Below are 21,339 nucleotides of genomic sequence, written 5' to 3'. Positions count from 1 at the left end.
CCCAGTGTGTGACATTCCCCTCCCTATGTCCCTGTGTTCTCATTGTTCAACACCCACTTATGAGTGAGAATATTTGGTGTTTGGTTCTCTTTCTTGCTTGCTTTTTTTTTTTTTTTTTTTTTGTATTTTTAGTAGAGACGGGGTTTCACCATGTTGACCAGGATGGTCTCGATCTCTTGACCTCGTGATCCACCCGCCTCAGCCTCCCAAAGTGCTGGGATTACAGGCTTGAGCCACCGCGCCCGGCTCTTGCTTGCTTTTTTTTGAGCCTGTCTCTCAGGCTAGAGTGCAGTGGCACGCAATCTCGGCTCAGTGCAACCTCCACCTCCTGGGTTCAATTGATTCTCCTGCCTCCGCCTCTGGAGTAGTTGGGAATACAGGCATGCACCACCATGCCCGGCTAATTTTTGTAGTTTTAGTAGATGGTTTCACCATGTTGGCTAGGCTGGTCTCAAATTCCTGACCTGAAGTGATCTGCCCGCCTTGGCCTCCCAAAGTGCTGGGATTATAGGCATACCACGCCTGGCCTCTATTTCTTTATATAGTGTCTGGCACATAGTAGGAGCTCAAAAATGTTTGCCTATGAATGGGTATTATAGCCTAGCCTTCTGGTGCGACAGAAATTATTTTAAAATTTATTTGTTAGATTAGTCAACAAAAAAGATCCTTTCTCTACAAAAATTAAAAATATTAGCCAAACATGGTTACACATCCCTGTAGTCCCAGGTACTCAGAAGATGAAGGCAGGAGAATTGCTTGAGGCCAGAAGTTGGAGGCTGCAGTGAGTTATGATCATGCCACTGCACTCCAGCTTGGATGACACAGTGAGACTTCATCTCTGAAAAATAAAAATAAATAAAATAAAAAATTATTTGCTCACTTGCACTTTACAATGGGGGGAATGTTTTGGGAAAAGGTGACATGGAAGTTGTTAATATAACTTCTAAGCTCCAAGTGTAGGACCTTTCCTTTTTCCTTCCACTATATTCCCAGAGGATAGATCAATGCCTGGTAAATAGTAGTTAATTTATTTACCACCTACTATATGCCAGGTATATTATTCAGAGACAGGGTCTCACTCTGTTACCTAGGCTGAAGTGCAATAGTGTGATCATAGCCACTGCGGCCTTGAACTCCTGGGCTCAAGCAATATGCTCACCTTGGCCTCCTGATCAGCTGGGACTGACTACAAGTACACACTACCACAATGAGCTGATTTTTAAAAATGATTTTTGTGGAGACAGGGTCTCATTATGTTGCCCAGACTGGTCTCGAACTCTTGGAGTGTTCCTCGCACCTCAGCCTCCCAAAGTGCTGGGATTACAGGTGTGAGCCGCTTTGCCTGGCCATGCCAGGTGTATTCTAAAGATTAATTTGTGTAATAATTCTATGAGGTTGGGACTATTACTGTCATTCCCTTTTTACAGATGAGAAAATTGAGGCACAAAGAGGAAACTTACCCAAAAGGTCACATTACTAGTGAAAGGCAGAGCTGGAATGCAAACCCAGAACTAGTTCCAGAAGCAGCACTATTAACCCTTATGTAATAGTGCCAGATATATTTCTGGAAATGACTTAGTTAACTACTAATTTCTGCACCTTGCTTTGCTTGTGAATTCTGTTGCTACAAATCTACAGTTGACTACTTCTATGGAAACCCAGCTGTCTTAGTCTGTTTTGTGTTGCTGTAAATGAATACCTGAGACTTGGTAGTTTATAAAGAGAAGAGGTTATTTAGCTCATGGTTCTGCCAGCTGTACAAGAAGCATGCCAGTGGCATCTCCTTGACTTCTAGCAAAAGCTTCAGGTTGCTTCCAACCATGGTGGAAGGCAAAAGTCTTCTCTCACGGTGAGAGAAGAAGAAACAGAGAAAAAGGGGAAAGTGCCAGGCTCTGTTTAACAACAAACTCTTGTGGGAATTAATAGAAGAAGAACTCCCTCACCCCAAAGGGAAGGCATTAATCTCTTCATAAGGGATCCGCCCCCATGACCCAAATACCTCCCATTAGGCCTACCTCCAACACTGGGGATCAAATTTCAACATGAGGTTTAGAGGGGCAAATATCCAAACCATAGCACCAGCATATTAGAATTATGTGTTTATTTATTCTTCTCAAGAATATATTCTTTTTTTTTTTTTTTTTAAGACCAGGTTTCACCATGTTGGTCAGGCTGGTCTTGAACTGCTGACCTCAGGTGATCTGCCCGCTTGGCCTCCCAAGTGCTTGGATTATAGGCGTGAGCCACCATGCCCAGCCCGAGAATGTATTCTTTTTAAACTAAATATATATATATATATGAGACAGGGTTTCACTCTGTCATCCAAGCTGAAATGCAATACTATGCTTATGGGTTACTGCAACCTCAACCTTCCTGGCTCAAGTGATCCTCCCACTTCAGCCTTTTGAGTAGCTGGGACCACATGTGTGCATCACTACACCTGGCTAATTTTTAAATTTTTTGTAGAGACAGGATCTCCCTAGATTGCCCAGGCTGGTCTTGAACACCTGGGTTCAAGTTTTCCTTCTGCCTTGGCTTCCCAAAATGCTGGGATTATAGGCATAAGCCACCATACCCAGCCATGAATATATTCTCCCAGAATGTCAGAGGAGTTGAGGCAGGAGGTGTGACTAAGAGAGTAGATATAAAGTCTTTGCTATAGTTATTAATTCTCCACTTTCTAAGTCACCCACTGTGATGTTAGGAAAAGCATTAGATAAATTCTTGGAATTCTGTCCTAGTTCTGCCACTAGCTAGTTGTGAGATTTCTCAATTTATTAACTCATTTTAAGCCTCAGATTCTTCATCTGAAAATTGGGTTGTGGTTGAGGGAATGAGAAAATGTTTGGATTAGATCAGTTGTTCTGAATCTTAATTGTACATTAAAATCATACAGGGAGCTTTAAAAACTACCAATCCCTGAGTCTCATTCTCAGAGATTTTGATTTAATTAGTCTGGAATGCTATCTGGCCATTGCGGTTTTTAAAGCTCCTTGGGAACAGGCTAATGTGCAGCCAAGGTTTACAACCACTGGATTTGATGAAAATGTGAACATTTGCTGCTACTTTGTTAAGGGTGGAAAAGGAAAGTCAGAGAGGCTTAAGCAATACTCCCCTTGGACCCAGGCAACTGGGGGGTCCTGTTGTAAGCCCTGATTTAGAAGGACCTCGCTCCAGCTCTTCTTGAACTGTACCCTTCCCTCAGGCGGAGAGAATGATCAGAAGTGGGAGGAAGCTGCAAGGTCAAGAGGACATGCCCACACAGAGACCTTGTTTTTAAACGCTCTTTGGGGCCAGATCCAGTGGCTCATGCCTTCCTGCCTATAATCCCAGCACTTTGGGAGGCTGAGGCGGGCAGATCACTTCAGGCCAGGAGTTCAAGACCAGCCTGGACAACATAGCAAAACCCTGTCTTTACTAAAAATACAAAAATTAGCCAGATGTGGTGGTGTTTGTCTATAATCCCAGTTACTCGGGAGGCTGAGGCAACAGAATCTCTTGAGCCTGGAAGGTGGAGGTTATAGTGAGCCAGGATTGCACCACTGCACTCCAGCCTGGGCAACAGAACAAGACTCTGTCTCAGAAAAAACAAAAACAGAAAACCCTCTTTGGGTACCCAAGACCTGAAGGTCTCTACTCAAAGAGCCCTGAGCCTCCCACCAGGGCCTAATTGGCCTCTTACCCAAGTCCATACTCCAGGGACAAACTGTACTGCAAGTATACACATCCCTAAACCCAAGGGGTGGCTGACTGTAAGGGGATGTAAATGGAAAGTGGACAGCAGGTGGAAGTGTTAACATAGGTATATACAGTCATTCTTTGAGGGCTGCTGAAGCCAAAGGATAGGGATGGCACAGGGGGAAAGGGGTTAAATGCTTGCCCCTACTGGTTTGCCAAGTGGGATGACAATATGGGCTTCCAGTGTCAGCCAGAAAAAGCCTTCAGGGAATAACATATGCATATGCTGGGTCAGAAGTCATACTGGTGTGTGTTGAAGTGGTAAGAATCAGTGGGCATGCAAGGTGGGCCTGGGGTAAATCCACTTTGATGGTTTCACTGACAATCAGAAACGGCTTTCACTTGGGATAGGGTGGGTTGGAGATGGTGATGGAAGTGCTAAGCTAGGTGTTCCTGTATAAAAATTTCCAAATTAAGGACAGGTGCTGATCTGTAATAAAATTTTATTGATGTACCAAAAAAATAAGAATGGCCAGGAGTGGTGGCTCATGCCTGTAATCCCAGTGCTTTGACAGACCTAGGCAGGAAAATCACTTGAGGCAAGTTCAAAACCAGCCTGGGTGGGGCCGGGCGCGGTGGCTCACGCCTGTAATCCCAGCACTTTGGGAGGCCGAGGTGGGCGGATCACGAGGTCAAGAGATGGAGACCATCCTGGTCAACATTGTGAAACCCCGTCTCTACTAAAAATACAAAAAATTAGCTGGGCATGGTGGCCCGTGCCTGTAATCCCAGCTACTCAGGAGGCTGAGGCAGGAGAATTGCCTGAACCCAGGAGGCGGAGGTTGCAGTGAGCCGAGATCGCGCCATTGCACTCCAGCCTGGGTAACAAGAGCGAAACTCCGTCTCAAAAAACAAAACAAAACAAAACAAAAAAACCAGCCTGGGCAACATAGCAAGAATCCCCCAACCCATGAACCCTGCTTCTACAAAATTTTTCTTACAGAATTAGCTGGGCATGGTAGCACCTGTAGTGGCACACGTAGCTGGGCATGGTGGCATGCTAGGACCTGTAGTCCTAGCTACTCAGGAGGATGAGGCAGAAGGATCACTTAAACCCAGGACGTTGAGGCTGCAGTGAGCTGTGATCAGGTCACTGCACTCCAGCCTGAAGTGAGATCCTGTCTCAAAAACAAACAGAAAACCAAACTTGAATAACTGATAGTGAGTTTAGGAATTACATGGAAAAGCCAACAAAACAAGGCGATTATTAACTCCAGAAAAAATTAAAAGTTGTGTAGGAAAAGTAATTATAGTTTGGTACATAACTTGGCTGTGACTACCGTTTACATTATTATAATAGCATATGTACTGAAGATTAATCAAAATCGGAATATAACTCTCATGGGAAAAAGAAAACGTTGGGGGTGAATATGGTGTGAGAGTAATGGAGAAAAAGAGCTAAGTCTCCTCTTGTGTCTCAGCACTGCACCCAACGTAGAGCTTCTGGATGGATGAAGGAATCTCCCGCCTCTCGACCACACTCCCCCACACTCCCCCAGGATCTAGCTTCAGCATCAGGTAATTAGGGGCAAGATGAGAAATGCTGACATGCTGGTCTCTTACTGGGAAGAGAGAGGATCTTGGTTGCAGCAGTCTGGAGTGGAGTCTGTCTTGCTGAACAAAGGTAGAGGTTTGGTTTAAATACGACAGACTGGCATTCTGATGCAAGAGTTTTCATAGATTTTTAAAAAACAGATGTTTCTTCATTTGCTGTTTGCCCTTAGGACCATTTCAGAGGCTTTAAATGGTTAATGGTTGTTTGTTGTTTTAAATAATTTTCAGTTTCACTACGGGTGAGTCCCGAACTCTTCCTGCCGTCCTGGGGTTAGTTTCTCTTCGTATTTTATTCATCACATTTCCTGTAAGTTTAAAGTTATTTCAAGAAAAGTTGAAGCTCTTTAAGAATAACAATAAGGTAGTTATTAGGAATAAATAAAAACGTAGTGGGGCGCGGTGGCTCACGCCTGTAATCCCAGCACTTTGGGAGGCCGGCCTGAGAGAGGATTAAGGCCAGGAGTTGGAGACCAGCCTGGCCAACACAGTGAAACTCCATCTCTACTAAAAAAAAAAAAAAAAAATTAGCCACCTGTGGTCCCAGCTACTCGGGAGGCCGAGGTGGCTGGATGGCTTGAGCGCGGGAAGTCGAGGCTGCAGTGAGCCGTGATGGCTCCAGTGCCCTGTAGCTTGGGCGACAGAGCGAGACCCTGTCTCAAGAAGAAAAACAAGAAAACCACCCCCCCACACAGACACACACACACATACACACACAAAACACCAAAAACCAAAAAAAAAAAAAAAAAACTACAAAGCGCGTTCCAGTTTGCTATGACTCCCCGACATCAATCATAAACACTCGCAGCGTTGACGCCTAACGCGTGGCACTTGTGTCGACATCCACGGTGACCGAATACACAAGGCACAGCAGCAGGCGGCGAGCTGGCGGCCTCACCGACGGGGGATGGGGGTGGGGACTCGGTCTAACACAGGGAGCGCCGGCGACTGGACTTTCGTCCAGTAACAGCTGAGACAAAGTCCAGGGCTATCCAAGGACCACGGGAGGGGGTGGGGCGTGGAAGGGAAGCGCCACGAACGGCGATCGCCCAGCAGCACCAAGTCCGCTTCCAGGCTTTCGGTTTCTTTGCCTCCATCTTGCGTGCGCCTGCCCGGAGTCTGACGGAGCGAAAGCTGAGGTGGCAGCGGCAGGAGAGTCCGGCCGCGACAGGACGGTACGTGCCCCGCGCTCGACCCCGCGCCGTAGACGCGGGAGCTGTGTCACACCCGAGCCCCGACTCCCGGCTCTGCCTCAGCGTTGCCGCAGGCCCCGCGCCCGCGTCCCACCCCTGGCAGTTCCTCACAGCCCCGCGCTGCAGGAAACCGCAGGTGCTTTCTCGCCGTGGCCAGAGAATAGGGGGGCCTTCCGGAACCGACGGAGGTGGGTTTTTTTTTTTTTGAGAGGGAATCTCGCCCTGTCGCCCAGGCTGGAGAGCAATGGCGCGATCTCGGCTCACTGCAACCTCCTCCCGAGTTCAAGCGATTATCCTGCCTCGAGTACCTGGCGCGCTACCACACCCGGCAACCTTTTTTTGTATCTTTAGTAGAGACGGGGTTTCACTATGTTGGCCAGGGTGATCTCGAATTCCTGACCTCGTGATCCGCCCGCCTCGGCCTCCCGAAGTGCTGGAATTGCCGGCGTCAGCCGCCGCGCCCGGCCAGCCTGAGTCACTTTTGCAGATTCCTTATCTCGTCTGTTGACTGCGGGCTCGGCGCTGGGCGGAACGCCCCCGCTTCCGCTTCCGCTTCCTCCCCGCTCGGAGCCGCGTTACCCCTGCTACCCCCGACTGCGCCACGGATTCCCAGAAACGGGCGATCCGGGCCATTGAGGTCCTAGCTGCTCGCCGACAGACCAGATCCACCGGAAATACCCCTTGGCCAACTGTGGCCGCCCCCTGCAGCCGCAGCCCCAGAGGCCACTCGCGAGCTTCGGGGGCGGGTCCTCAGCGTCCTGTAACTTTGCTTTAGATGATCTTGAGAGTTCAGTTCTTGGGGTGAACTGTTGAGAAGACTGGCCGTTTTCCTTTCAAAAGTTGTTGGGAATGTGGACTTTCCGAACGGTTGTGTGTGCGCTCGGCCTCACCCAGTGGGAGCCGCCGCCCGGGCGGAAACTTCACAGAAGGGTGGTCAGGACGGTTATTTTCCAGAGCAGTTTAATGTCTATTTTGCCCAAGGGCAAGGAAAGCTTACCTTGGAAAAGCTGAGAACGCTTCACTGATGAAGTTTTTAGAGCCATAAAATGAACCTGTTTCTGCCACTCTTCCATCCCTTCAAAAGGACTGGGAAATGTAAAATGGCTTCAGGATGTTCTTGCTTGAGGGTGTCCGGATTTGAACAGAAGGCCACTTTCTTTTAATATTAGCAGTGCCACACAATAGAAGAACAAAGGCGACTGAAATTCAGAATCAGTTTTTTGATTCCACGGAGCAGGAAGTAAATTCAAGGACGCCAGAGGTTTTGCGAATATTTTAATTGGTTGACATTTGAAATTTGTTCTTAAGCAGGTGAACCCGATAGGGGGATAGCGTATGTAAAGCTTTTAGGACAACGGCAAACGGCGATAATCTAGAACAGAGAGGGGCCTCTGAAAGGTTTGACCTGCTTTAGAGAGAGATTTCAGATAAGAGGAACGGAGTTTTGGCCCTTTTCGGTTGGTGGGTCTCCTAAACAACCTTACAAAAGTTTCGTTGAACAAAAAACACTTGGCTCAACTCCAAGATCTAAACAAAAAACACTGGGTTGAAAAGGGAATTTTGAATGTTTACTGTTTGCTTTACATAAATTTTCTTGTTTTGTTAATCCTTGTTTTACTTACAGCTTTTGGGTCACATGTCCTGGTTAAAATGGTTTTCTTCAGCGACTTTGTTTTAACGTTTCTGTTTGTAACTGACATTTGACCTTCTTTTAATGCGGTGTTACTTGCTTCCTTATACCGGTTTCCCAGGTGAAACCATTTGCAGGGTCGTGGGTTTCCCCCTCTCCCCGAAAGTCTTGCGCGACCCGCGGTGGGCAGGATAGCATGCAGTTTTTTGAGTCTTGGTTAGGGGCTTCCAGGAAGCTGAAGCGGAAATTGCCTAGCCCCCTGGGGCGTCGGAGGTCCTACCGCAGCTCCCCGTAGGTGGTGGGGGCGCTGCAGCGGTGCCCACTCAGTCCTGGTGGAGCCGCACTTAACTTTCCTGAGCTATGCATAAGCCCTTTGACCACCCAGAGACACCCATACCCGCGTCGTCCTGTACAAGTTTCACCTCCTGGAGGGCGGAGAATTCTGCAGACAGGATTCGAGAATTCAGGGCTTGTGTGATAACGTGTCACCGGTGGGCGGCGTGGATTAGGCGCGAAGGCGCTCACAGGCAGAAGTTTTGGGACTCCCCCCGGCGAGGCCACCTGTTGATGCATTTGATTTCTGTCCCTGTTCCTTGTCCCATCTGGAGCATTTCCAATTCCAGTTTTGTGGAGCGGCAGGTCTGAGTTTGTCCGGCGAGGGTGGGAGTTGGTCCCGGCGGAGATCTGTCCCAGCGGAGATCAGTAGGAAGAGCCGGCTGCTTGCCCGGGCGTGAGTAGACCGAGAATCCTGCCTGACCCCCACCCCTGGGCCGTTGTCGCTCTGGGCTCCTGGGACGTCTGGGCACTGTCCCCCATACCTGCAGAAAAGGATTGAGTCCTCGCTTTTGGCCCTAGGTCGAGCCTCTGGAGCACTCACAACACTCGGAGGCGTGTTGCTCTTTCAAATACCAGGAATGGACTCTGGGGACTCTTGGAGTCTGGTTATTTCTTCCCTGTAGAGCCCCAGGGGCTAATTAAACTCATGTTTATGGACTGCAATGCCTCTTTGCCTTTAATTCAGTATAATCCTACCAACATTTATTGAGTTTCTCTGGGCCAGGCAGAGTTCTGGGTGCCGAGGACATAGAAATGGATCTAAACTTGATTCTTGTCCCCATAACCCCAAAATATGGTTGAGGAGGACTCAGAAAAGTTACCTACACAGGTCGCTTCAAGTCAAGGCAGTTTGGACAAGAGCAACTGACAGCCTGACTGGAGGAAGCCTGTGGGCCAGGGTAGGGCAGTTATGATAACCTGGGCTCTTTTTGTTTGTTTTGTCTTTTTAATTTTTTTTTTAGATAGAGTCTCACTCTGTCATCAGGCTGGAGTACAGTGGTGCGATCTCAGCTCACTGCAACCTCCGACTCCTGGGTTCAAGTGATTCTCCTTCTTTTTAATGCATGTTTTTAGCCACTGATATGTAATAATGGTTGGTAACATCCCAAGTTGGGATGTATATAGGCTTTAACCTCAGTTCATGATCTTCTAGACTATGTTTGAGTATGTATCTGCAGTATTACAGAAATCAGGGACCACAAGATGATTTATTATTACACATCCTTATTTTAAATATTTTGAAGGGGGCATAAAATGACATTTCATGTACTATCTTAGGTTTAAAATGCCTACATATGGAGCAGGAAAAATGGGGTCATCATATTATCTGTTTGAATTGCCATACAAACAGCCAACATCCATAGGTTTTGCACACCAATGGAGGAGGAAGGTGAATTATGTTCAGGATGAATGTACAAAACTTCTGTGAGATGGCCACATTCTACCTTACCCAGAATTGTGCAACTCTTCTTCTTTTAGAAACTTCTGGGTGATACTTTGAAGTGTTTCATGTTCATATCACCACTGGGGCTTCCCAGACGCCTGAAAGTCCCAGCTATGCATGCTACTTTCTGCAGCTGGCAAGACAGGTTTCTCTATTGCCGCTCAGTTTTGTGGGTTGCTAAGAAATGACATTTGCATTCACGCCATGGCTCATTGGACATGACATGTTTTATGCCATACTATCACCTTGCTTCAGATAGAGAAGCAGTGCAAAGAAGGGAATGTTAAGTATGTCTTTGGGTGGCTTAGCTGGTCATGCTGGATGCTTTGCTACTGATTACAGGGAACATTATGTGCTTTTGATACCAGATAGTTTGAAGGCAGCGTTGTGTTCTGTGAGAAAGGTTGAGAAGCCTGACTAAACTTAACTGATTTGCTGACACCTGGTTAGGGCTAAGGCTGGATACCAGCGAGGTGTGTTAAGTGCTTTAATAGAGGTATTTTGTTTTGTTTTGTTTTTCGAGATGGAGTTTCACTTTTGTTCCTCAGGCTGGAGTGCAGTGGAGAAATCTTGGTCATTGCAACCTCCACCTCCCAGGCTCAAGAGATTCTTGTGCCTCAGCCCCCTGAGTAGCTGGAATTACAAGCATGCACCACAATGCCCAGCTAGTTTTTGTATTTTTTAGTAGAGACAGGGTTTTGCCATGTTGACCAGGCTGGTCTTGAACTGGCCTCAAGTGATCTGCTCGCCTTGGCCTCCCAAAGTGCTGGGACTACAGGTGTGAACCACTGCCCCTGGCCAGTTTAAGCATGAACTTTAGAAAGTTCACTTAGGTAGAGGGTAGATTTGGAGAGTGTAAGGTCAGAAGTAGGGGGAACAGAAAGGCCAAAGGAATGAGTCTGGATGAGAGATTGATGGTAGGGAACACCAGCACTTAAGGCACAGGTGCAGAAAGAGCATGCTGAAGAGTAGGAGGAAGTTAGAGAGGGTCTGTGTAGAATATAGCAGTGTGAGCTCAGCCGAGGGAGAAGAGCTTCAAGGAGGGATTAATTAGCAGTGTCAGCTGGAGTCGAGCAGTCAGATGAAAGAGGTCTTCTAGGTTTTGGATGTGGCAACTAGGTCACCAGTCCTCAACAAGAGCTGTGTCATCAGGGCTGGGATACTAGTGGGGGCAAGTGGGGTACTCGCTTTGGGTACATTTAAGGGGGTGGTCAAAAAGTCAGTAATAAAGATAGGTAATATTTTAATGCAATTTTTTTTTTTTTTTTTTTTTTTTTTTTTGAGACAGAGTCTCACTCTGTTGCCAGGCGCCAGGCTGGAGTGCAGTGTCCGGATCTTGGCTCACTGCAACCTCTGCCTCCTGGGTTCAAGCAGTTCTCCTGCCTCAGCCTCCCACATAGCTGGGACTACAGGCATGCACCACCATGCCCAGCCAATTTTTGTATTTTAGTAGAAAGGGGGTTCCACCATATTGGCCAGGGTGGTCTCGATCTCTTGACCTTGTGATCTGCCCCCCCTTGGCCTCCCAAAGTGCTGGAATTACTTAATGCAATATTTTAAAAAATAGACATAAATGCCAAAAAAGCTATAATGAACAAAATATCAACATTTTAAAGAAAGACAGCATCAGTATTACTGATTGTCGCTTTTGCCTCAGATTCCAGTGTGGCTCAGAACTGAGTGTCGCTGTGTAGAGGAAATGGTGGGATGAGGGGATCCAGGTGGAGGCATGTTGAGGAGTGAATTGTGGGTGAACAAACTGAAGCACCGAGTACAGACTGTTCCTTCACAAGGTCCCTGCTTTATGTGAAAGGGAATAAAGTGAAAGGATGAGGTCTAGGGGACCCTCAGGCTTTTATGAGGGTTTTGGTTTTATTTATTTTTTAAGATAGAAGAGACTTGCACATGTTTATGAGCTGCAAGGAGCTGTCTCTGGAGGCAGAGAAAGGATGATGAGATTAGACATAGGGGCTTAGTAGAGACAGGGGGGAGGCTTAGCCCTAGGCAAGCAGAGGGACAGGAGGAACCGGCTGGGGCAGTGGAAAGGTGGAAGGTGGCAGGAGCTTGTGCCTGATACACGTATGAGAAATGGTACTGGGGTGGTATTGGGATGGAAGAGAGTGGTGGAGGGTGGAGCACTCCTTGAAGGGTGTGGGAAAGGAGCTGACCAGGGTCGTCTTGTAAATGAAACTGCTGAGCAGCCAGTAGGGGCCCAGCTCAGGAAACTGCCAGGGTGTGGTGGTTAGATTGTGGTATCTCTTTTCCCTTCCTTCAGAACGACTTGCTACTGGAGGTGTAGGAGTGGTGGAGGCTCACTCTGTCTGAGGCAGGTGTGCTGAAGTGATCAACCATCCCTGTTTTCCTGGGACTGAGGGGTTTCCTGGGACTTGGTAACCCTAGATCAGGCATCCCCAAACTACAGCCCGCGGGCCGCATGAGGCCCCCTGAGGCCATTTATCCGGCCCCCGCCGCACTTCAGGAAGGGGCACCTCTTTCATTGGTGGTCAGTGAGAGGAGCACAGTATGTGGTGGCCCTCCAACGGTCTGAGGGACAGTGAACTGGCCCCCTGTGTAAAAAGTTTGGGGACGCCTGCCCTAGATGTTGCAGCGCTGGCAGTCAGGAGGCAAAAAGGTGAGAGTTCAAAGTGCTGGCCAGAGTTTGCAGCCTGCGCCTCCTGGGTCTCCACTGTCAGAGGGTCTTTGAGCTCAGTTCTAGTGGCAGCCTCCTGATCCTCACTTTCCTGGCTGAGGCAAGGTCATTGCAGTAGCCCCAGGAGTCTTTGTTAGAATCCCACACCCCAGGGCCCCTTCCTCCAGCCCTTCCAGCAGTTTTGTTAGTACCAGTATTAAGTGTAATTTCTACAAAAAATGCCTGGAGTATTTCTGTTTCCAGAATTGGATGCTCCTGTTAGCTAGTGTGTGAAAGATAACTCTGACTTGCCTAAGCTTTGTTGGCATTTTGAATAATAATTGGCAATGGTCTCATGACTTTGGCAAGAGAAATGAAACAGAAATTGGTCTCAGGTTTTCGTTGCTGTTGTGAAGGTCAGGGACAGTTTGTGCCAGGGTGTGGGTGTGGAAAAGAAGGGGAGATATAGTCATTAAATTAGAATATGCCTGTGAGGGGAGTTAAGGGGAATTCCTTTAAAATTCTAGAAAACACACACAGGTGCCAATTTTGTCTGGCTCGGTAAAGTGAACTGCTAAAAACACCAGAGGGAGAAATGAAATTAATGGAATCTTGATCAGTCAGGAGGATTGGATATTTGAAAGCAGGGAAGAAAAATAATTAGTCTTGGATATTCCATTTGCCCTTCATCTGAGTAATGTGAAGGCAAGTGTCTCTTCAGAAGAAGTGAATGGGACCCTGTGTCCGGCATCTCAGGCAGGGTGTGGTTGGAAACTGAGCACAAGTCCTTTTACTGGTCTCTAAATAACACATTCATCTGAGTGTGGTGGCTCACACCTGTAATCTCAGCATTTTGGGAGGCTGAGGCAGGAGAATCGCTTGAGCCCAGGAGTTCGAGACCCTTTTTTTTTTTTTTTTTAACAAAAAACTGAGGACCTTATGAGCTTCCCTAGTCTAAGAGTAATTTGGCTTAGGCTTAAAAGAAACCCCAATAAAGTTATGATTATTTGGACCCCAGCCCTACCTCTCCCTAGTATGCTTTCTTTTCTCAAATGCCCACCACTTCTAGCCACAGTGAACTGCCCCCAACACCACCCCAGCGCGCGCACACACACACACACACACACACACACACACACACACACTGATATTTTGTTGCATCTGAGTAGGCTGGCTCCACACGGGATCTGTAGTTTCCTTTTGATATTTGAGAGAATGTGCCAGATGCTACCACTGAGTAATCTAGAATTTGCTGCCAAACTCTACACCCATTAGCACAGTGGGAAGACAGTATGCCAGTGCTCTTGCTGAGTGTGCGTGACTGGCAGAAAGCAGTCATGGGTGTGATGGTTGGAAGAAACAAACTGAGCAGATAATGTTTTTTAAAATGATTATCTAATTTTGTTAACTCTTGGCATATTGTTAGTATTTAGGAATTACAAAAGTTAGATGACTGTCAAAGTAGAGAATTAAGCATTTCATTTCTAGTAGTTCTGTTTGTTTTTTTTCAAACATGTTAGCGAATTTGTATAATATCTCATTTTTTACTCTTGTGTTTAATGATTTTATTTTTGTGTCTATTTTATTCCTTCAGGGCATATACTTTTTAAATTTTTATTTATTTATTTATTTATTTTGAGATGGAGTCTCGCTCTGTTGCCTGGCTGGAGTGCAATGGTGCATCTCAGCTCACTGCAACCTCCGCCTCCTGGATTCAAGCGATTCTCCTGCCTCAGCCTCCTGAATAGCTGGGATTACAGGTGCGCGCCACCATGCCCAGCTAAGTTTTGTATTTTTAGTAGAGATAGGGTTTCACCATGTTGGCCAGGTTGATCTTGATATCTTGACCTTGTGATCCGCCTGCCCTGGCCTCCCAAAATGCTGGGATAACAGGAGTGAGCCACCGTGCCCAGCCTGTGTATATAAGTATTTTATAGTTTAATTTATAATAACAACTGTTGACAAAATTGTGACCACTAGTGAATATAATAGAAATTTAACTTGACCTCTTTTCATGGAAGCTGATGGTGAGATTAAAGCACTGCTGGCTTTCAAGTATAGAGTTGGGCTTTCCAGAACACATAAAAGTAGCATTTATCTTTCTGATTAAAAACAATGTAAAATAGTCTGAGCACCAGTTTTTCCACTTTCATTGAGCAAATTTAAATTATTTTAGTATATTTAACTTAGCAAATTTAATTTCTCCAGTTATTTACAAATAGTCATATTTAAGTGAAGTTTGAATGAATGGGCACACCCATTTCAAATTTCTAACCTAATTTTTTCCTCTTGTTCTCATATAAAACTTGTCTGTTTATGTGTTTTTATTTTAAGATACCTCAAATCTTTTGTGGACTGATATTGTATGTAAATAAATAAATGGATTCAGTACTTCTTTCACTACATACAGCTAGATAAATACATAAATATATTTGTACACAAATACAAAGCAACCATTAGCAATTTAGGGTTGGGGAGTGTTTCCACTTATTTTTTGTTAATAAATTTGATTGTAACCTGAAATATTGTCTTGTAGGAACAGATAAAGAACACATGAGCTGATTTAATGTAATTCTTAGCTATGAAACTTAGATAGGTTAGCAACTTAAATTTTGAAAAAAAAAATGAGTTCCAATGGAAAGAGTTAAGAACACACCCATGTTGTACTGAAAAATGGAGAAAAGAAAAAAGATGAATAAATTAGTTTTAAAAAATAAGAACACACCCATGGCATGAGCTCCTAACCCCTCTAACCCAGCCCCATCCCAGGAGTGAAACCTTCCCCTAGATCCTCTGTGACTTCTGATGTTCCACTGATAACATCAGAAGCACTGATAGCAATTGCTGCCATGTAGCAGTGCATTGAGAGTCAGGTCCTCTGGCACCTCTATGGGGCTCAGGGTCTGAAGATGTGATCCAAACCTGACAACTTGGTGGCGGGTCCTGTGAGCATTCATGATGAAGTTGTGAAAAGGGCTTGGGGTCTAGGAGGATGATAGCAGAGGTTTCTGCTTTGAGGTGCGAGTGAAGGGCTTTTGAAGTAGAAGAGCAACTAGAAACAAAGGAGTGGCATAGGACAGAAACTTCTTTTCTCCATTGTTTGTTAAAGGCCACGTGGGTGGAGTCATTGAAGTGGAAGTTTAACCCTGTGACACAAGTTTCCCTCGTTTAGTCATTGGGCTTTTCCCTCTTCCTCCTACCTCTTAGTTATAATTTTTTATAACTTAAGTAAACCCCTTAGTTTCATTTTTGCTGTAACATGTTTTACAACCTGATGAATTCTGTAAAAAGCATGTGGGGTTTCCTTTGAGATGATTCCATGTTGCTTCATTTCCTTTACAATGTAGGTTTTCTTCTCTATCTTGTAGTTTTTAGATTAGTCTGAGTGTTTGGCCCTGTCTACCAAGGATCCCTTAATATAGACTTAACAATGTGACTTTAATCTACTTAGGTCAGGGAGACCAGCAAGAAAAGAAGAGCCTATACTTTCAATCTTAGGCATAACTTAGCTTGATAAAATTTTCAAAAAAATTCCCTTTTAACCACAGAACTCCTCCACTGGAAAGGATTCTGAAAGAAATGAAGTCATCCCTCAGAAATGAAGTTGACTACCTCCTGGCTTTCTGTTGACTGGCCTGGAGCTGTACTCCCGTAGACCCTTCTGAGCTCTCCTAGCCCAAGAGTAGGATGTCTGCTGAGGTCATCCATCAGGTTGAAGAAGCACTTGACACAGATGAGAAGGAGATGCTGCTCTTTTTGTGCCGGGATGTTGGTATAGATGTGGTTCCACCTAATGTCAGGGACCTTCTGGATATTTTACGTGAAAGAGGAAAGCTGTCTCACACGAGCTTGGCTGAACTGCTCTACAGAGTGAGGCGATTTGACCTGCTCAAGCGGATTTTGAAAATGGACAGAAAAGCCGTGGAGGACCACCTGCGCAAGCACCCTCACCTTGTTTCAGACTACAGGTAATTCATCAACTTTTCCTGAGGCTGGATGGGTGGGAAGGAGTGAAGTATCTCAGACTTTACTGAATGGCAGAAATGAGAACAATAAGAAGTTCAGCCACTTTAATTTCCCTGCCCACTTATCCAGCTGCCAGATGATGTCACTTCATTCCTGTGAACCCTTTAAATTCTTGAAACTTGCTTTCTTGGTTTTTTTCTTGAGACATCTGTTGCCCAGGCTTGAGTGCGGTGGCGTGTCTTGGCACACTGCAACCTCTGCCTCCTGGGTTCAGGCGATTCTCCTGCCCCAGCCTCCCAAGTAGCTGGGACTACAGGTGTGTGCCACCACAGCAGACTGTTTGTGTATGTGTGTGTGTGTATTTTTAGTAGAGACAGGGTTTCACAATATTGGCCAGACTGATCTTGAACTCCTGACCTCAAGTAATGCGGCTGCCTTGGCTTCCCAAAAAGCTGGGATTACAGGCATGAGCCACTGCCCCCAGCTGAAACACGCTTTCTCAAAGGAATTGGGATCATATGCAGGTAGAAGGGACAGGACAGATGATATGTGTTTGCCTGAAGGATAGAATGACAAGACATGAAGAAAGATAGGAATGATTAAAAGCTGGTCATTCTTGTCAGCCTCTGACAGTGTGAGATCTGCAGACCATGTGCAGTGGCTCCTGCCTGTAATCCCAACACTTTGGGAGGCCAAGGTGCAAGGATTACCTGAGTTCGAGACCAGTCTGGCCAACATGGTGAAACCCTGTCTCTACTAAAAATACAAAAATAATTAGCCAGGTGTGGTGTCATGTGCCTGTAATCCCAGCTACTCAAGAGGCTGGCAGGGGGATTGCTTGAACCCAGGAGGTGGAGGTTGCAGTGAGCCGAGATTACGCCATTGCACTCCAGCTTGGGTGACAGAGTGTGACTCCGTTTCAAAAAAAAAAAGAAGAGAGAGATCTGCAGTGGTGTTTACTAGTTCATTTTCTGTGAAGTCAGTCTTTGGTAATTTCTGGTACAAAGAAAGGAAATGACAAGTCTGACAGTAATCTTCCTACCTTTGTAGAAACTCCATTATCCTTTCTGAATCCCCATTGGCCCTTCCCCTGCTGAGGAAGTTTATCAGGGTGGGCTGCCTTCCTGTGCTGCTGGAGAGCCTGAATCGAAAATCTCATCAGTTAACCAATCTAAGCCCCTTCAGTTCAAAGAGGAAATGGTTACTGGAGTCCTCTTTAGTCCTGACAAGCTTTGGGTTGCTCCTTCCTCTTGCTCATATGTCAATATCTTTAGAGGTTCAGAGGGGCAGGGAAGCTACTGAGAAAGGAAGATAACTTGTAACCTTAAGTTGATATTTTCTTTTCTTTTCTTTTCTTTTTGAGACAAAGTCTCGCTCTGTAGCCCAGACTGGAGTGCAGTGGTGCGATCTTGGCTCACTGTAACCTCTGCTTCTGGGTTTCAAGTGAGTCTCCTGCCTCAGCCTCCTGAGTAGCTGGGATTATAGGCGTGTGCCACTATGCCCAGCTAATTTTTGTATTTTTAGTAGAAACAGGGTTTCGCTGTATTGGCCAGGCTGGTCTTGAACTCCCAGCCTCAAGTGATCTGTGCTCCTTGACCTCTCAAAGTGCTGCAATTATAGGCCTGAGCCATTGTGCCTAGCCGGTGTTTTTTCTCTCCACCACCAGCCTTTTATTATGTTGATAATGTCTATTTGGAGATGATATGTATTATCAAGAACTATGCTAAAGAGAGCTGAAAGCAGTGTGGGCTTTGGAAAATATATGAGATTTGAAGTTGGTATAAGCCTGTTTCTTTTTTTTTTTTTTTTTTTGAGACAAGGTCTTGCTCTGTCACGGAGGCTGGAGTGCAGTGGCATGATCATAGCTCACTGTAGCTGGATGACCTGTTTCAAGCCTCAGATCTACCAGTTATGGGTCAAGCAGGCTGGGCCAATCACTAACCTTGTTGGGCCTTTGTTTTCCTACTTGTAAAGTGAAAAATAATAATACCCAACTTTATAAGGTGTTGTGAGCATCAGTTGTGATAATTTACTACGTGAAGTACTTTTTAAACTGTGAAGCATTTACAGATACAAGGGATTATTATTGTTGTTGTTGTTTTTTATCTTCCACCTATTCAGACATCAGTTTTTTTGTTTGTTTGTTTTTGGTTTTTGTTTTTTTCTTTTTATTGAGATGGAGTGTTGCTCTGTCGCCCAGGCTGGAGTGCAGTGGCACAATCTTGGTTTACCACAGCCTCCGCCTCCTGGGTTCAAGCGATTCTCCTGCCTCAGCCTCCCAAAGTACTGGAATTACAGGCGTGAGCCACTGCGCCCAGGCCAGCCATCAGTTTGAATGTCCAAACTTCAAACTTTCTGGGAGGCGCCAGCTGGGTTTCAGTGAGTAGAGTAGGGCAATCATTCCATTTCCCATTACCTTGCTATTATGAGTGGAGATTCTTAGGCCCTCTGGGAAGAAAGGTGGGGCTATTCAAGGTGAGCACTAGATTCATTTATTCATCTGGTCGAGTGGGCTTCATTGTGTATTGGCATGTGCTGGATGTTTTGGTAAGCTCTAGGACAATGTGAAAAATCCGCCATCCTCAAAAATCTGAGAGCCTAACTGGGAAAATGTACTTGATGACAATGTCATGGTAACAATACTAACTACAAGGTATCCTTAGGAGCTCCAGTAAACTGTGGTTATTGGTTCTCAACATCTACTTCCTGAGGTGGGGGGTGGGGTAGGGGTGCGGGAAGTATAGTGGTAGATCCAGCCACCGCTGAGTAAGGAGAAGCTTTCTAGGCAAAAACACCTAAGTTCAGAATCCCTGTGATCTGGATGCCTGTACCCTTTAAATTCAGAAGTGGGCCAGGATATCCCAGGTGTTTTTTCCCTTTAGCATTTTTTTTTTTTTTTTTTTGGAGACGGAGTCTCTCTCTGTTGCCCAGGCTGGAGTGCAGTGGTGCAGTCTTGGCTCACTGCAACCTCCGCCTGCTGGGTTCAAGTGATTCTCCTGCCTCAGCCTCCCAAGTAACTGGGACTACAGGTGCTCATTACCACGCCCAGCTAATTTTTTTCGTATTTTTAGTAGAGACAGGGTTTTACCATGTTGGCCAGGATGGTCTCGATCTCTTGACCTCGTGATCCTCCTGCCTTGGCCTCCCAAAATGCTGGGATTACAGGCATGAGGCACTGCTCCAGTCTCCTTTAGCATTTTGCAATTCAAGGTATGGTCCTTGAATCAACATCATCTGAGAGCTTGTTAAACAGAGACGATAAGGCTACTTTGAATTCGATTTCTGTCTTGTATGTTAGTCATTTGGGTTCTTAAGTCATTTCACTATAACTTCTGGTGGGGGCTAGGGGATTCTTTAGGAAAGTTTCCATTAACTGAGTTATTTTCCGAAGCTGTTAATTGGTAAAGGAGGTACCATCTCCTATTGAAAACGGGCAAGGACGAGTTTTTCTTTTTTGAGTTCCCTTAAGATCTCTTCCTGAGGTGACCTAGGCTTGCTGTTTTATGAGAGAGGGACACATTCACCCAGGGGCAAGAACTAGTCTTTTAATAAATTATTGGCATAGGGAAGGCATGGGGTCTTGGAGTTGTCTTAGGACTGATGTCTGAATTAACTAAATGAACTTGTTTGGTTTGCAGAGTGCTGATGGCAGAGATCGGTGAGGATTTGGATAAATCTGATGTGTCCTCATTAATATTCCTCATGAGGGATTACATGGGCCGAGGCAAGATAAACAAGGAGAAGGTGAGTTTTATTCTTTTGGTTCATGGTTCTAAGAGCTTATGAGAAATGGGAGCTGCTTTTTTTTTGATATATAGAGAGGGAAGCAGGCAGTCTGCCACCACTGTAGTGGGAGTCAGACATTTTAAGTGGCTTTTAAATGATAACATTAATGAGAAGAGAACTGGTTTGTGAATTGAGAAGAAATAGGATAGTATCTTCTGGTGTGACCTTGGATGTTTCTTTCATCCTTGGATTTTATCCTTATATCTGTAAAATTCATAGATCTGGCTCATATGTGTTTCCCTCCCTGGTTTGATGGGGGTGTGGGGAGGATATCCCATCTGCTTGTGCTAGGTAGAAACAGGAAGGAGGTGCTGGTCCACTATCGTATCACTCTCCTACTGCCGTCTATTTCTCCTCAGCTGACTCAAGGTCAGTGTGGGGTCTAGGCTGCATGTAGAAGTGGGGTGGGGGGAGGTTCTTGTGACTGATGGATCTGGGAAGTGGTAAAAATAGAGCTTTGGAGTTGAAAACCAGGTAGTGGTGGAGATCTTGGGGATGTCATGATTGCTAGAAAAATATTTAAAATCCATGGCTGGGTGCAGTGGCTCACACCTCTAATCCCAGCACTTTGGGAGCCCGAGGTGGGTGGATCGCCTGAGGTCAGGAGTTCGAGACCAGCCTGGCTAACCTGGTAAAACACCATCTCTACTGAAAATACAAAAAATTAGGGGGGCATGGTGGTGGGCACCCATAATCCCAGTTACTCAGGAGGCTGAGGCAGGAGAATCACTTGAATCTAGGAGGTAGAGGTTGCAGTGAGCTGAGATAGTGGCATTGCACTCCAACCTGGACGACAAAGCAAGACTCTGTCTCAAAAAAAAAAAAAAAAAAAAAAAAAAAAGAAAGAAAAAAAGAAAAGAAAAGAAAAAGAAAAATATGTAAACTCCAGTTGGCCTGGCCGGGCACAGTAGCTCATGCCTGTAATCCCAGCACTTTGGGAGTCCGAGCTGGGCAGATCACTGGAAGTCAGGAGTTCAAGATCAGCCTGGCCAACATGGCGAAACCCCATCTCTACTAAAAATACAGAAGTTAACCGGGCTTGGTGGTGCATGCCTGTAATCCCAGC

The 21,339-nt window shown here is 45.8% G+C and overlaps 1 protein-coding gene across 8 annotated transcripts in view; it reads left to right on the top strand.

Moving 5' to 3' along the window:
* The first annotated feature begins 6,188 nt into the window (after positions 1-6,188).
* Positions 6,189-21,339, top strand: part of CFLAR (CASP8 and FADD like apoptosis regulator) — a 41,378-nt gene continuing 26,227 nt past the window's right edge. The window contains exons 1-3 of one of the 8 annotated variants that reach the window (XM_003925661.4): positions 6,189-6,464; positions 16,070-16,489; positions 20,126-20,231. In XM_003925661.4, coding sequence (XP_003925710.1) covers positions 16,209-16,489; positions 20,126-20,231 — 387 coding nt within the window. In that variant the 5' untranslated portion in view covers positions 6,189-6,464; positions 16,070-16,208. Of the gene's footprint in view, positions 6,465-6,516; positions 6,671-6,694; positions 8,843-11,186; positions 16,490-20,125; positions 20,232-21,339 lie in introns of those variants that run through there. The other 7 variants (XM_074399279.1, XM_074399280.1, XM_010336444.3 and 4 more) reach the window with 7 other exon arrangements.

This window comes from Saimiri boliviensis, chromosome 5 (genome assembly GCF_048565385.1).
Source record: "Saimiri boliviensis isolate mSaiBol1 chromosome 5, mSaiBol1.pri, whole genome shotgun sequence".
Lineage (NCBI taxonomy): Eukaryota > Metazoa > Chordata > Mammalia > Primates > Cebidae > Saimiri > Saimiri boliviensis.
The sequence above is the reverse complement of the archived record's forward strand: the minus strand, read 5'-3'. Positions and strand labels throughout refer to the sequence as shown.